Below are 14,376 nucleotides of genomic sequence, written 5' to 3'. Positions count from 1 at the left end.
ATTCAGCGCGCATGATCATCTCTCAGTCTGATCTTTAAGAACTGTTCAGACACTTAGTTTCCTTCTGAGACCGTAATAGTGAGAAAATCCTGACCAGCTTGCTTAACGTGAGAGGTAGTAACATGTAGTAACATGTCTGCCTTACTGTTGTATTGTTATGCACGAAGTACTTACAAACGTTTGTAGCCAAATATCACAAGTAAATTTTGTTACTATTTATCACAAATTGAGCTCACTTAATGTAAAATCACCAAGACCCCTTAGCTTAGGCCTCAGTCCTGGCATTTGGCTGCAATAGTGGCGACTAACCTGACGCCATCCTTATCACGAAAAGACTTCTCAGTTCGGGCGATAAATCGCGTAAATACCTAATAGTTGGTGTGGGAGGCGGGACTAGTCCGGCGTCATGTACTCTGTGGACTTTCTGTCGTGGAGGAGTTGTCTTTTTCCGTGGAGTAATTTTTATTACCTCTGGAAGAATAAGTGGCGACGAACGCGTAAAACATTGCTTGTTGAGCTCCGCGAAAGACTGAGCTTTCTCGTAGCGTTGATAAGGTGTACAACTCGTACCATTTTGAGATGTAAGATGTTGCTCTCTGTAATTGTATTTCCATGGGCTGCTAGTTGTCAAGTGCTCATGCATGTCGCCTTCTTTGTGTTCGCCTTTGACGTTTGGAATAGCTCTTCTTTTAAGCTTTATTCTATTAAATGAAATCGTTTGCTCGTGACGGCGATCCAGCGTCTGATTACACGAGTGGCAAAGAGATGGCAGATTTTCGTTCGAAGACAAGTTTGCCTTCAGCAGCTCTTTGGAAACGGAACTTCTAAAATAAGGCGACAGTTTACTCAACCAGTGAACATCATGCTTCTTTGCTTGAAGTAAAACAAGTTCAGCTTTGCTATGCTCCTGTGCGTCTAATACTGGCTGCAACTCAGAACCTTTCGAGCAAGAAGGGAGCGCAAAAACCTTGGGGTTACCTTTTGTCTTAACGGCACCAAATGGATTTTGCGGGAACCCTAGTACCACCTGTGTCATATTTGTTATAAGCGTTACTTACATTGGCAAGTACAGTCGTGTAATTCAACCATGGTCGAGATCAAAATTACAATATCAGTGTGAAAGCCTCCAATAAGGAAAAATTCAACAACATTTCAAAGACTTAGTTGATATTAAAACGCAAGCCAATGGTACGCTTTGTGCAGACCCACCAGGGATTTGTGTAGTTGATTTTCGCCGCTCAAGTTAATCATTTTGTTTATCAATGACTTTTTGAGAATGGGAGAACAATAGAATATGTGAACAAGTAATCTTTTGTCTTCAAACCTTATGAAAATTTTTCATCAATGTACTCATGACGTTGTTATGTTGAGTAATTACCTTTTTTGCAGTGTGCGAATTTGAATCTATAAGATATTTAGCGATCTTCTTCACCGTTTACTTTTTAACTAAACATTCTTGACCTGACTTGCGTGCAGTTCCTAAAATGTCGAAGTGGCCCTTCATGTGACGGACTAATTTTCTTCAGAAAAGTATGTTTCGATATCATTAGGGAAACAAGACCATTCAATGGTAATACCTTTATAAAGATGTTTCTAACTATCAACAAATAATTTACTATCTTTTCCTGAGGAGAAGAAGCACTCATAAAAATTTAACGCTTCATATGAAAAAAAGCCATATTCCTGAAAAAGGGCCTGTTCATTATTGGGTTCAACATATACTAGTCCTGCATTATAGGCCATTGATATTCTGCTTTGGCACGCATAGTTCATTAGTGCAAAATGCTGAAATACAACGTACGTATCACATGGTATCGTGATCATTGAAGAATTAAGACGTATGATCCTTTTTTACCAAACAAAAAATGTAAAAGATTTTTAGGAAATTGATCATCTCAGATAGCTTTGGAATTCGTATATTATATGAGTCATAAACGATCCGTATTTAATCAACAGGCGATTAACCAAAAATGTATGAATTCCTTCATCGAGCCAAATTTTGCTCGTTAGAGGCTAAGAATGGTCAGTTGGACAGAATTATGAAGAAAAAGAAATTTTTGGAGAAAATTTGTGCTTTTCTTTAAATAAATAAATAATTAAGAACACAACATTCGTCTGACTCGGGTATCAAATGTTCTGGGTTTGTTCCAGGGGTAGGCAAATGCCTGACACCTGGGCAATGATAAAACTTAAAATGCCGCACCTCCAGGATTAAGACTTGAGCAAATACCCTGCTATTGCCTAGGGAAGCGGGGGGGGGGGGGGGAGGGGGAGAGGGGATGGGCACTACTGGAATTGACAGATAGATTAACTTATGGAATATTCTCGAGAATGTCCTTACCGGCATTGTTTTGCATTATTTAATGGGCACCTAACCAGCTTAGTTTCATTTAGTTATTTTGGTACCCTGAACCTTATAAATTTCTGTGAAATACAGCATATATAAATACTTTATTAATTTGAGTAAGGTACAAATAAACTATTGCGATTGTTGTAACAGAAGGGTCTTGAAAGGAACTAAAAATTAATATATTTTTTTGTACAATTTGGCAGTGATTCATCAACTGATGGATGACTATGGAAGCTTAATCAGAAATGATCCATTCCCACCCGGACGAAAGTCAGCCAAAAGGTATCCAATGACTTTCTTTGTGTTGATGCTTTTCAGAAAATAATTAGGTGTTAAGAAAAGCTGTTGAGCCTGAAGAACAGTCTTTAACACGTTATTACGCACTCATGTCATAAGCCCAACACAATACCTAGTAACACCTATAGTCACTTTGACAGATGATATTATCAATTTATTTTTAAAAAAATAAGAGTGTTTGTTGTAAAATTATTGCACCTGCATGTGTTAAGTGTGCATGGCTGGTTACTTAATGATTTTTACATAAAATTGAAATAAAGTAATTTATTTTTATTTATTTTTTTATATATATTCGATATTTAATACAATTTTCACTCGAGGGAGAGAGAATCTTATCAGACAAGCAGCAGGAATAGTGGAACTTTTGTCTCCTTGATAAATAATGTATTATTTTAAAACAAAACAAAGTAATCCTTTGAGATCTTCCATTGCCGTGCTCTATCGGTAACCAAGAATGGTGTTACGTGAGACCATGTCTCTCTTGAAATATCTTTCCTGTTTTACAATTAAATAATCTCCAAGAATATTGCCCAGAAAGCATTTTTGTAGTTGCGTGTTAGTTCAGTCTGAAGCACACGCATTCCGACAGTGTAAAAATTATTTTTTTAACGAAATTCCCTCGTAGTGAAATTGAAAAGTTGTACTTGATCAAGGTTGCGATGAAACATGTTCAGATTTTACCGAATTTTCTTTTAAAAACGTTCGAGGAAAGAAAAACAAAAAAAAAACAGTGAATTACAATGGCCGCTGACTAGCTGCCACTAGACGCAGTTGTCAAATATGACAGCAAACAATCCTTTTAAATCTGAAAACAAATTGACGCAGTTTGGCGGATTAAGAAAGCATACTAAACACGACATAATTGATTGTAAAAGCGTACGGCCAACCTTACTGTCTGACAAATTGCGTTCGAGTCAAGACTATAAAATCCAATATCTGAAGGACTTGCGTCTCCCAGTGTGATTATGTAATAGAGTATCAAGCTAATGAGAATGGTTGAACTCGACGTTTGGCCCGTTTGTAGATCAATATACATTATATAGAGAGAATTCCGTCATCAGGGTACGCTTAATTTTGTAGCTTTTTGTTTTATTTTCATGTGCCACTAAATCCTCACGGTAAACATTAAAACCTGGGTCAGTCAGTAAGGAGAATTGATATCTTGAGATCTGGACTGACAGGTTAATTAACACGTACTTTAAGACTCTATAGTTTATAGGTTTTACTTCATTCAAAATAAGCCTTTTCGCTCGAAGAACAAGTGTTAATTTCACAACACAGTAACCAACTCCTGTAGGTGCAAAAGGTCTTGGACTCGTTAGTTTTAAAACTCTGATTTATCTTATTGAGGCAAAAAAGAAATACATATTTCTGAATTATATGAAAACATTTTCTGAATCCATAATTAAGTAGTGGCTTTGTCCAAAAACTGACATGGGGGCGTAATCTGACCTTAATGTTTTCCATACTTAAACTGTGCTCGTGTCTTCAAAAACGACAGTTGCTGGATTCGACCATTTAACGTTACATGATTGTGGAATCAATAAGCGTAGCTCCTCTGCCAACAGAATTGACGCTATTTCAGTCACACTGCACTTGGCGCAATTAATTAACCCAGCAAAAGCTCATCGCTCATGTTTATGTATTGGAGTTAGTTGCATTCTTTGTGTTATATGCGATTTCCGTTCAAGCGTGAATGATGGCTACAAGTAAGCTCTTGCTTCAAACATATTGAAGTATGTTTATACCCGAGAAGGGTACAATATGGGGGACGATTCACTAAATGGGACTCTTCCCAAATCTGTTACGGATGTGTCTTCTTTGGATCCGCGGTCCAACGCTGCCGTTTTCCTACAAGCTGCTTCCATGGTTGTAATAATGCTTGTTGCTGTGGGAGGCAATCTGCTGATTCTGGCCGCCATCTACATTGACAAGACTCTACAAACAATTACGAACGCGTTCATAATCAATCTTGCCTGCGCGGATCTACTTTTGTCGATTATCGGAATGCCGTTTACCCTGGCCTCGTCTATCAAGTACGAGTGGGTTTTCGGAGACACCTGGTGTAAGGTAAATGGCATGGCTAACTCTTTGTTTTGTATTGCTTCGATACTAACCCTCGCCGTCGTGTCAGTTGATCGCTATTGTGCAATTCTCTACCCTTTCAAGTACGCAACCTGGATAACGAACAAAGTCGCTGCTGGTATGATCGTTTATATTTGGTTCCATGCGCTACTTATGGCTTGCCTTCCTCTGACCAACTGGACACAATACACCTTCATACGCTCTGAATCCATCTGCACAGTGCGGTGGGAATACAGCATTTCTTTTACCTTATTCCTCTTTTCGGTTTGTTTTTTCCTACCGCTCGGGGTCATGATGGTAACCTATTTAAGAATTTTCCGCACAGCCAGAAAACAATCCAGAAAAATCGTTCCAGTCACTGGTGAAATTGAAGCACGGGAAGACCCGAGTGTGAACGAGTATTCGGCCGGCAGTCGGGCTCGCTTGAACTCCGAGCTTCTGACTGGATGTTCCGTTAAAGAACTAGACATGAGCAAAAGTGACATTTCCCTAAACAGCGATGTGTATGACGATAAAATGTTACCAGGTCCCCAAACATCGTTCGCAGTTTTTTATGAACGAAAAGAATTAGGAGCATTGTCAACTGAAAATGTAAACACAACTGATCAACCTTCGAAGGATTCTGGTTGCGAGGATATCAACGTCGGGGGCTCGAGAACTTATTTGAAACCGAATGAACTGCCTACTAGAAAGGAACCCAGGAGAACGTCTAGTGCTTATGAAAGCGTAGATGGAGAGAGTGTTTTTAATAGCAGTTGTGGAAGCTTACAAGAATCAGTTTTGGGTCCGAAAGAACTTCTCGAGAACAAATCCTCATCTACTCCACCTGCACCTGTATCTTCAGACGTGAATACGCCATTTTCCAAATCAAATAACATCGCCCCGCGCAGGAAAACTGGAGCCATTTATTTACCGCCTATTGAAACTGTGAAAAGGAAAGAGGAAATAGAATCTATTATGCAACCTCGTGCGGCATTAGGAAGTTTAAACAATAACAACCAAAATGTAAACGAATCGACAAAGCACGATGACGCAAAGTGTGTTGACGAATACCCTTCTTTTGCTATTGAAACAGCCGCGAAGAAAGAAGATAACTTTGCGCAAGATAACATGGTTAACCAATCAAATTGTCTCTCAACTGAGGGGAATGCACAAGTCCAGGGACAGCACGCTGGGAGTGAATTAGCTGATAACAAACTGTTTCATATTCCTGTGGTTGTTTCTCGATTCTCCTGTCAATCTTCGTTTGCTTATTCAACGAAAGAGGCTCCAACAGGCGGTATCTCGGCATCGCAAACAATCGAAAGAAACCCTTCCGCGACACGTAAAAAGAAGTTTTCTACGGCGTCCTTCGCTAGTCTCGCCAATTTTGCTGGTCCTAACGCGTTCAGAGCGTTTAGTAAATCGTCACTTGCACTCGTAAAACTTCGGAAAAAGAGAGATGTTCAAGCTCGGGCGAAAATGCGTCGCGAAACCAAAGCTGCAAAAACTTTACTGACAGTAGTGGGGACGTTCGTGTTGTGTTGGACACCTCACTTTATAGGAATATTTTGTTTTCTTTTTGAAGACTGTTCGTGGCCTGATGAATTCTTTGCTGTGACCACGTGGCTTGCCATGCTAAATTCTGCCTGCAATCCTGTTATTTATGGAGTGATGAGCAGGCAGTTTAGGAAAAGATTCAAGCAGATTTTACAGTGCAAACGAGGTTTTTTTTGAGAGAATTCGAACCAAAAATGAAACTATCTTTTTATAGTAAGATTTGTTTATATAATTGTTCAGCATATCAATGCGGCTATAAGAAAATGTTCAATTCCAATTAAATCCAAAGGAACGAATCGTTTGGCCTTTTAATAAAATTCCACTACTGTTAATAAACAAATTTGTGAGTCATTTTACCGCAGGACACAATAGAATACCACGCTATTATATCATTCAAATGCTAATGGCTTCTCTTTGAATTCTTTGTGAGTTTTTAGTAAATAGATATCTTGTTCGCATAAAGTTTTCTTAAGTTACTTGACTGTCTTTTTGTTTGAGTGGGATAAGGTTTTGTCGATTGTTTTTAAAGACCCCCTGCTGATGTATATCACCTTTCCCGCAGAGTTTTAAATTAAATTACTGGCGGGTTATCAAGATATCCGAAGAAAGCAGATATATCTATATGCTATACATCATAGTGCTAACTGAGTTTTAAACTTTTAAACAAAATAAGGTGTTGACAACATTAATTAACTTCGTGTTAATCCTTTCAGCAAGTCCCCAGAGGTTTCAACGTTGCAACTAGAAATATTTTATTTGCAGATAACTGGCTATATATTCAGACGCTTCTATGTTATCAAGTAAATTTACCACCTGCTTAAAATTAACCCCTGTATTTTAGCTTCTTAGTGACTAAAAGATAGTTGTACAAATGGTGGCGAGGAGAACAGGTGGTTGAACAAAATATGCTGATTAATAAGGTCCGCGTGAGAGGGCTGAATTAGTACTTGTTGGGAGAAATGATCATTATATCAGCTTGGGGCGATCAGTGTCTTTATTCTCATGAGGTAAACCATGTACTTTCTATAAATGAATTGAAAAGAGATCAGCTACTGATCTCCTGTAAGGCTTATAAGTTAAAATGGCGATGGCGTCTCAGACGCTCCGCACGCGAACAAAACCTTCGAAAGGTAAATCGATTGCCACGCGCCGCATCGCTGTGTGATGAACAACTACTACAACAGCATTGTAAAGAAACAATGTCAGTTTTCGGAGTAAACAATTAAACTGAGGCGCTCCATTTCTATGCGTGATAGTTGACGAGGGCTGTGCCCTCGTCAACTATCACGCGATAGAAATCTCGAGCTCATAATCTAATTGTTAAATTGAAAACAATGAGAGAACCAATCAGATTCGCAGACTCACATCAGAACACAACTGAGGGGCTACAAATACATCATAGTTAATTAAAATTTTCCATGCTTTGCTATTAGATAAAATATCCAGGGAGGATGGGGGTGGATGCCATCCTCCACTAACTTTTCTTTCAGAATTTTGAAAAGGAGATTTACGCTTTGATGCTAAAAAATTTCAATGGCTGTTCATTCATGTCCAAGAAATTCTAATGGGTGAACTGTTTCTCCACTACATTTGGCATTGCCATGGCAACCACGTTTTTCCACTCTGATTAGCCAAATTTTTCGTTTTTTCCAGTTTTTTTTAACAGTATTGCAGAATTAGTGCCTTTTTATAAATTTACGTCGTTACCTCACTTTCGCAGAAAGTAGTCAAATCCAAGATGGCGAATCCAGACTTAACAACGTCATGTGATGTCACAGTAACGGTAAACGTCTCCGGGGTATCTTTTTAAACAGCGTAAGGCCGTGAGTGGAGGAAGAAAAAGAAAAAACCCACCCCTCCCCCGGAAAAACACCGAAGTGCATCATCATGCTTAGAATTTCCATGCAGCATACGATTGTCTGTAGCCACCACTTATGGGTTAAAAACAGAGTAATACCTAGGTGTGATAGGTCAGTTCGACTCAAATTATGCCGAAGACAGGGCGTACGCGTGTGATTAGACACTTTCTTGGTCCATTAGGACCTCATTGCGGTCAGACGTCATCACTTTCAGCTTAAGTGCTTGTTGTATTTATAGTCGATAACCACTTGGTTACTGCATAGTTAATAGAAGGAAATTGTTAGGAAGACCGGTAAACATCAAATAAGCAAACAAATAGGCTATGATTTATGCTGGAAGGTCCTTGAACCTGCACATCTTTTGTTTTATACTTATTGACTATGCATGAATTATGTAATCGTAATACCTCTATTGGTTAGTTGTATCAGCACACCTAAAACACCTTTTGTATTTTGTCAGGTTTTGTACAGGGTCAATCCCAAAATAGCCAACAAAAACATACAGAAAGAACTTTGGCAGGTTTCCTAACCATTTTCCGCTATTAACGATGTCAGTGCATTTACTCAACACATCCTGAATAGCAATGGAATAACACGACCCATATATAGTTGATTTCTACCAAACACTGATATGCGCCAATTGCCAGACGGGCCAAGGTAGAATCAGTACATGCAGAGGAATACATATTTATGTCACCGGTTCAATGGCTTGTAGACAGACCGCTCAGTGCTAATGACAAACAATAGATTTAATTTCGAATGGAAAAAAAGTTCACAACTTATGATCTCGAGCTATATAGACTGCACTCCGTGTGCAGCACACAGCAGTGATTTCTAAAAAAGATTACAGCGCTTTCTGAATGCTTTTAAACCGAACGGAGTTTCATAGAATCTTCTAAAGCATTGCACATTAAGTATTCACTTGAGAGGCCTCCAGTTTATATAAGGTGATTATTCAAAGCTATGTTCCGGAGTATTCTAGGAACAAAAACTTTGATTTTCCTATGAAGTTCCACTAAAATACTGTGTTTATCGAGAAACCTAATTTTAGACATTAGTGTTTTTAGTATGGAATATGAATCCCGTTTTTATTTCTTTGGTTACACGCAATTTTTTTCTCAGTTATACCATGCAATCATGCAGAAAATGATTTCACGTTTCAAAACTGACCTTCTAATTGGCTTTACGTGTCTTTGTTCCTAGTCTGCTTACAGAGGTGATGCTTTGTCTATCATCTTTGTTCGTGTTAAATAATTAAAGCTTATAGTCCGATAAAACCAATAATGCAAGGCTTTGCCATTCCGTTTTATTGAAGTTCCAGCTCTTAATTATGAGCTACAAAAGACTAATAATTGCTTTGGCAAGGAGGACAAAAGAAAGCGCTTCAACATGAAAAGTTCCGCCCGCCTTAAGAAATAATGCTTGACAAAAGCAGCCTAAGTGTAATTACTATTCGTCGTTGAGTAATAACTCTTTTCACTCATGATTGCCTAGTTCATATTGTTTTGTCTTCGTCAGGTCGCGTTATATGAGAGTGCTGTTTGCTTCGGCTTCTTTACATTTTAGCGCAAAGGAATTTACGTTTTAGAGGAGCTTAGACAGGACTTAACGTCAATATAAGCCTTAAAGTCTTGTCTTTCGTACAAGAGATTGGAGCACCCTTCCAACGCTTTTGAGTCTGCATATTTTACATTTCAAATGTTCGGGCAAACGTATAGCTGTTGAAACACTAACAAACTCACTACGAGCTCACGACCAAAGAACAAGAATACGATCAAACATCGTTATATTTCACGATCTTACATGTCATTGGTTTATCAAACCCTAGTTGTGGTGACATTTGATTTGTTTTGGAGATGTCGAGGCACGGACAACTGACAGAAGAAAATCCACAACTTCTTACATTAGTACATGGAGTGGATCGCAAAGGAAGACCAGTGATAAGGGCATACACGGGCAACTCTCGGCATCCAGTATACCATGAATATCAAGACGTTATTGACAAACAATACCAAAAGGCTATGAGGCTTGCCTCCTCTTCCAGAACAATTTATTCGTTATACAGACTGAACGAGAACGACAGTTGTTTTGATTTTTGCTCGCAGAGTGCTAGAATTTCGACAGCAACAACGCACGCTTCGACACGATGGAGCCCTTCTCTTGCTGGCTCCACCGGTGCTAGTACACCGATTATTCCCGATTTGCGAGGGATGCGTGCTGTGATCTCCAGATTACGCTGTTCGCTGGCCATACACGCAGGTCTTACAGGGAAAAGTAACGAATTGACGTTTCTTCCTGTTATTCCAGTTCGGTCTAGGAAGCAGCCAAACTGTCCGAAGGAGAAATGTAGGAAAGTACAGCCACCACCAAGAAAACCGGACTTAAAGGAAGAGTCAGGGAAGGACTGTTGCAGCAGTGTGCCGCGGTCTATCGCGGCCTCGCTATCCTTACAACACAGACTGTTGCCAGGGTTCCAAAGGTCGGACTTGCTCCAAAGCAAAAAAGACAAATAGGCAGTAAAAAGGAATGAAAAGTTGAGATAAAAACTATTAATTACCGTGCTGCTACCGTACATCAGAAAAAGGAGCATGTCCGCATCACACTCGATACCACTAAGCTAGTGCATGGATATTACAAGCTTCAAACTGATGTGTAACAAATTTCTCAGGTGCTTCCAGCTGGACTGCTACCCGGACTGAAACTTGTGTGAACGGCTCAGAGCTAAATGTCGTGATATAATGTTTTGACAGAACATGAATTGCATCAATACACAGTGTTATGGAAATTTTCTGCGTATATGGTCAGGTACGACTTCATAGACTGCGAACATAATGTCGAGCTAACCCTGAGGCCTTTGATGTATAACAGAACAGCATTAGTGTTTATCCCTAAGATGTTCAACATAGTTATGATGTCAGAAATTGGCGAACTTATCACTAAAGATAAACTGTTAGAACAGGGTTCGCAAGAGTACCCAAGTTCAAAGTTTCACGAAAAACCTAGAAATTAAAAAGATTGACAAACTTGCTGTATGAAAACACTTCAAAATAAGTTCTATTTGTATTAATAGTTAGAGCCACATTTATTAAATCGGACTAGTAGTTTTTTGCCCCGAGTGAAAAAAAAGCTCTCGCATATTTCCAAATAGTTACCATGACAACTGTATTGAAGTAAGATGGACTGACAGTGGAAGAAGCCTCAGCAAAATACATCAAATGGCAAACCATATTGCATCTTTGTCTAAGTCATCCCGTGCCAGCTAACATTAAAAAATCGTCGCACAGGTTACCAGGTTTCGTTCTGCAGCAATAATCAACTGGCTCAGTTAGCTTTTCACTAAGATTGATTCTAGTCACGTACATTGAGCACATATCTCCTTTTGTTTATTTTTATTATATTGATAATAGCTCCATTGTTTGCTGGGGTTTATTTAAATCGGTGCTGGGGTTACACTGGTGGTCAAGCTAGTAATCCTCACAGACCTAGCTATTAAACAATTACAGGATGAGGTTTTTGTGATATCCAGAATAATCAAGAATAATCAGCCTTCGGCTTCGACTGATAACCCTTACCGAGACGAAAAAAGAAAAAAGGTCATGTTTTTGCTTCTTCACTGACGGCAAGCAACACAAAGCGCGCGAGCTTGACATGATTACCCTTAGAAATCATGCACCGCGGTCAAGCATGACATGATTACCTGTGACCTTGAGTGTCCTTGACATGATTATTGTATAATCTACAGCTATATGACGTCACAGGCGCTGATCTCGAAAATTCACTGTACGCTTTCGGCCAATGAGAAAAGAGATAGTGAGTTCAGTGTAAAATAATGTTACTTATTGCCATGCATACTTTACTGTTATTGGCAGTTCTGAAGGCTTTCTGGTACATCAATCACATCTCTGTCCCTGGTTTATGAATTTCCTCATATTAATGTTAGCTTTTTGGTGTTACCCTCTTTAAATATTGTTATTATTACTGTCCATGGAAATGCTGTTTCCTATATATATTGAAAGAGGAAGGTTCGTGACGATGTTGATCAGTTTTTTTTTAAAAATAAAACTAAAGCAAAGCTAGTGCTATAAGACAAGACAGGTATGTAATATATGCTAATTATAGCCACTTGTATTTCTGTAATGTATTTTCAAAAATGTATTTTTGTTTTCCGCATTTATCTTAACATGGTGGCAACCAGCTCGAAAGCCAAGGCCACTCTGGTTATTCTCTCCATTACCAAATGCAACATTTATTTCTCTTCCCATATCTATAATATTTATATAATGTAAATGTTAAAATTCTCTAAATAGTGCACAATAAACGTTGATTGATTGACTGATTTATAAACAATTTGCTGATTCTAAAATAATAAAGCTTCTACTTTACTCTCCTACACCACATAGCAAATCACGTTTATGCGATAGTTTCTTATGATCCTTATGTCAAGTTGACATAAAGTCATGTTCGCTCTAGAATATATTTCGGTCTCAAAACACCAAGCAACTTTCGGCCACACACAGCGTATGCCTGGCGGAAATTACGCATTCTTGAGCCATAGATAACGAAGTTCATAGCGGAGTTTGACAGAGCTAGGGTCCCGATCCACAAGTGTGCAACTCCCAGTGTTTCTACCAAAGGTTTTCCAGCAGCAAAAAGAGTGGAAACCAACGGGGCCCAAGAGGCAGTGAAAACGACAATCACAATCGCTAGCGTGAAGGCGACGCGGATTTCGACGCTTGGCTGACTGGTATCATTAGAAGAGTGCGCTCTGAGTTGTTTCTTTTCTTTTCGATGTTTGACCAATGATATCACTATTAGCGAGTAAAATAAAAACACAGTAACATAGCTGGTGCCAAAAACCCCTAAGCCAAGGAAAGCTTTTGCCTGATGGAAATTTGCAGGAATAACAACGTTTGAAATTGCAACTGTAATCGGCAATGCCCAAGATGTTATCAGTAGTATTTTTAATCCATGATTATCTATAATGCTTTTGTAGCGTAGAGGGTACACAACAGTGATGAAACGATCAACACTGATGGCTGCCATGTGTACAACGGAGGCTGTGCAAGATAGCCTGGTTAGTATTCTGTAGGCTTGGTTCAAATTTGCAGCGCACTCATTAAAGAATGTTCTCTTGCCAAGATATGCCACAAAGACCGGCTCACACAGCATGGTGACGATCAAATCAGCGATCGCCAAGCTGAACAGAAGGTAGTTTGATGATCGGCGAAGACTGGGATTTATAACAACTGCCACGCAAACCAGTAAGTTGCCAAGTGTCCCAAACACACCCACGATAGAATTTACTGTGATCAGAGAAACGCCATGAGCCACTGGAAGTGAACAACCTCCTGTTGAGAGGTTAGATGTTTGATTACTCGTGTTCTCCATCTCACAACACAGAGGAGCAATGATTACGACACGGGAAAAACACAATTCCGTTTCGCTCAATCCGAGGCAACCCACAAATTTGGGTAAATAGCTTCAGTAAGTCATGCCAAGGATGGTTTGTTATTTCGTTTCCTGAGGTGTTGTTTCAAACTTTTCTTAATCTGCATACATGTACTTACGGATGTCATCGTAATATAGGAAGATAAATATAGCAAGGGTAATGACGTTAAACCCTTGTTCGAATATGTCAGTGAAATGATATTGATACAGTTTTAATGGTTCATTTAACTACCAGTGAACTCTTGTTAAGTATTTCAGCTTTCCAGTCATACTTTATAAAATGGTAGGCAACCACAAACTAAAAGAGCCTAAGTGGATTTTAATAAGTTAACCAAATTCGGTTTTTGATCATAGTTCGCGTGATTTGAAAATGGAAATGCCATTTCATCTTAATAAATCTTGTGGTTAATAGTGTATTAAGTGGCCATCTCGCTTAGTATCCAATAACACAGCAGCTCTCACACAAAACGCATTTGATTTGAACCTCTCTGAAACCTTGAAGTATTGCAGCTTTACATTCTACTGTATAACATGTTAGGCTCTAGCAAACTGAAATAACGTAAAAGGATTCTAAGCCCTTGTAACCAGGTTCACAGCAACTTGACACTGCAGTGAGGGTAGGGGGTGGGGAACTACATTGTGATAAGAACCTTTTCCGGCTTTCTTCTGTCAAATCAGACAGGATTTACGTCATGAGTTTCCTTTACGTCACACATACACGCCTACGTGGCTTGTATTAGAATCATAAGAATTCCTTTTTTGTATATAGGTTACAGGTTTAAGTTCAATGATGCAGTT

General features: G+C 39.0%; 2 protein-coding genes across 2 annotated transcripts; one reads left to right on the top strand and one right to left on the bottom strand.

Annotated features, from left to right (window-relative positions):
• The first annotated feature begins 3,773 nt into the window (after positions 1 to 3,773).
• Positions 3,774 to 6,733, top strand: LOC110067429 (octopamine receptor 1-like). The gene has a single exon (XM_020774755.2). The coding sequence runs from the start codon at positions 4,412 to 4,414 to the stop codon at positions 6,446 to 6,448; it is 2,037 nt and encodes a 678-aa protein (XP_020630414.1). The 5' UTR covers positions 3,774 to 4,411; the 3' UTR covers positions 6,449 to 6,733.
• Positions 6,734 to 11,491: 4,758 nt separating this feature from the next.
• Positions 11,492 to 13,680, bottom strand: LOC110067438 (histamine H2 receptor-like). The gene has a single exon (XM_020774765.2). It carries the CDS (start codon positions 13,516 to 13,518, stop codon positions 12,586 to 12,588), a length of 933 nt encoding a protein of 310 aa, XP_020630424.2. The 5' UTR covers positions 13,519 to 13,680; the 3' UTR covers positions 11,492 to 12,585.
• Positions 13,681 to 14,376: the final 696 nt, after the last annotated feature.

This window comes from Orbicella faveolata, unplaced genomic scaffold (genome assembly GCF_042242905.1).
Source record: "Orbicella faveolata isolate gen_17 unplaced genomic scaffold, um_ofav_v1 contig_12, whole genome shotgun sequence".
NCBI classification, from domain to species: domain Eukaryota; kingdom Metazoa; phylum Cnidaria; class Anthozoa; order Scleractinia; family Merulinidae; genus Orbicella; species Orbicella faveolata.
Note: the sequence above shows the minus strand (reverse complement) of the source record. Positions and strands in the feature narration are given on the sequence as shown.

Coding starts and splice junctions, on each gene's coding strand:
- LOC110067429 (XM_020774755.2), top strand. CDS start 4,412: ATGGGGGACGATTCACTAAATGGGACTCTTCCCAAATCTGTTACGGAT.
- LOC110067438 (XM_020774765.2), bottom strand. CDS start 13,518: ATGGAGAACACGAGTAATCAAACATCTAACCTCTCAACAGGAGGTTGT.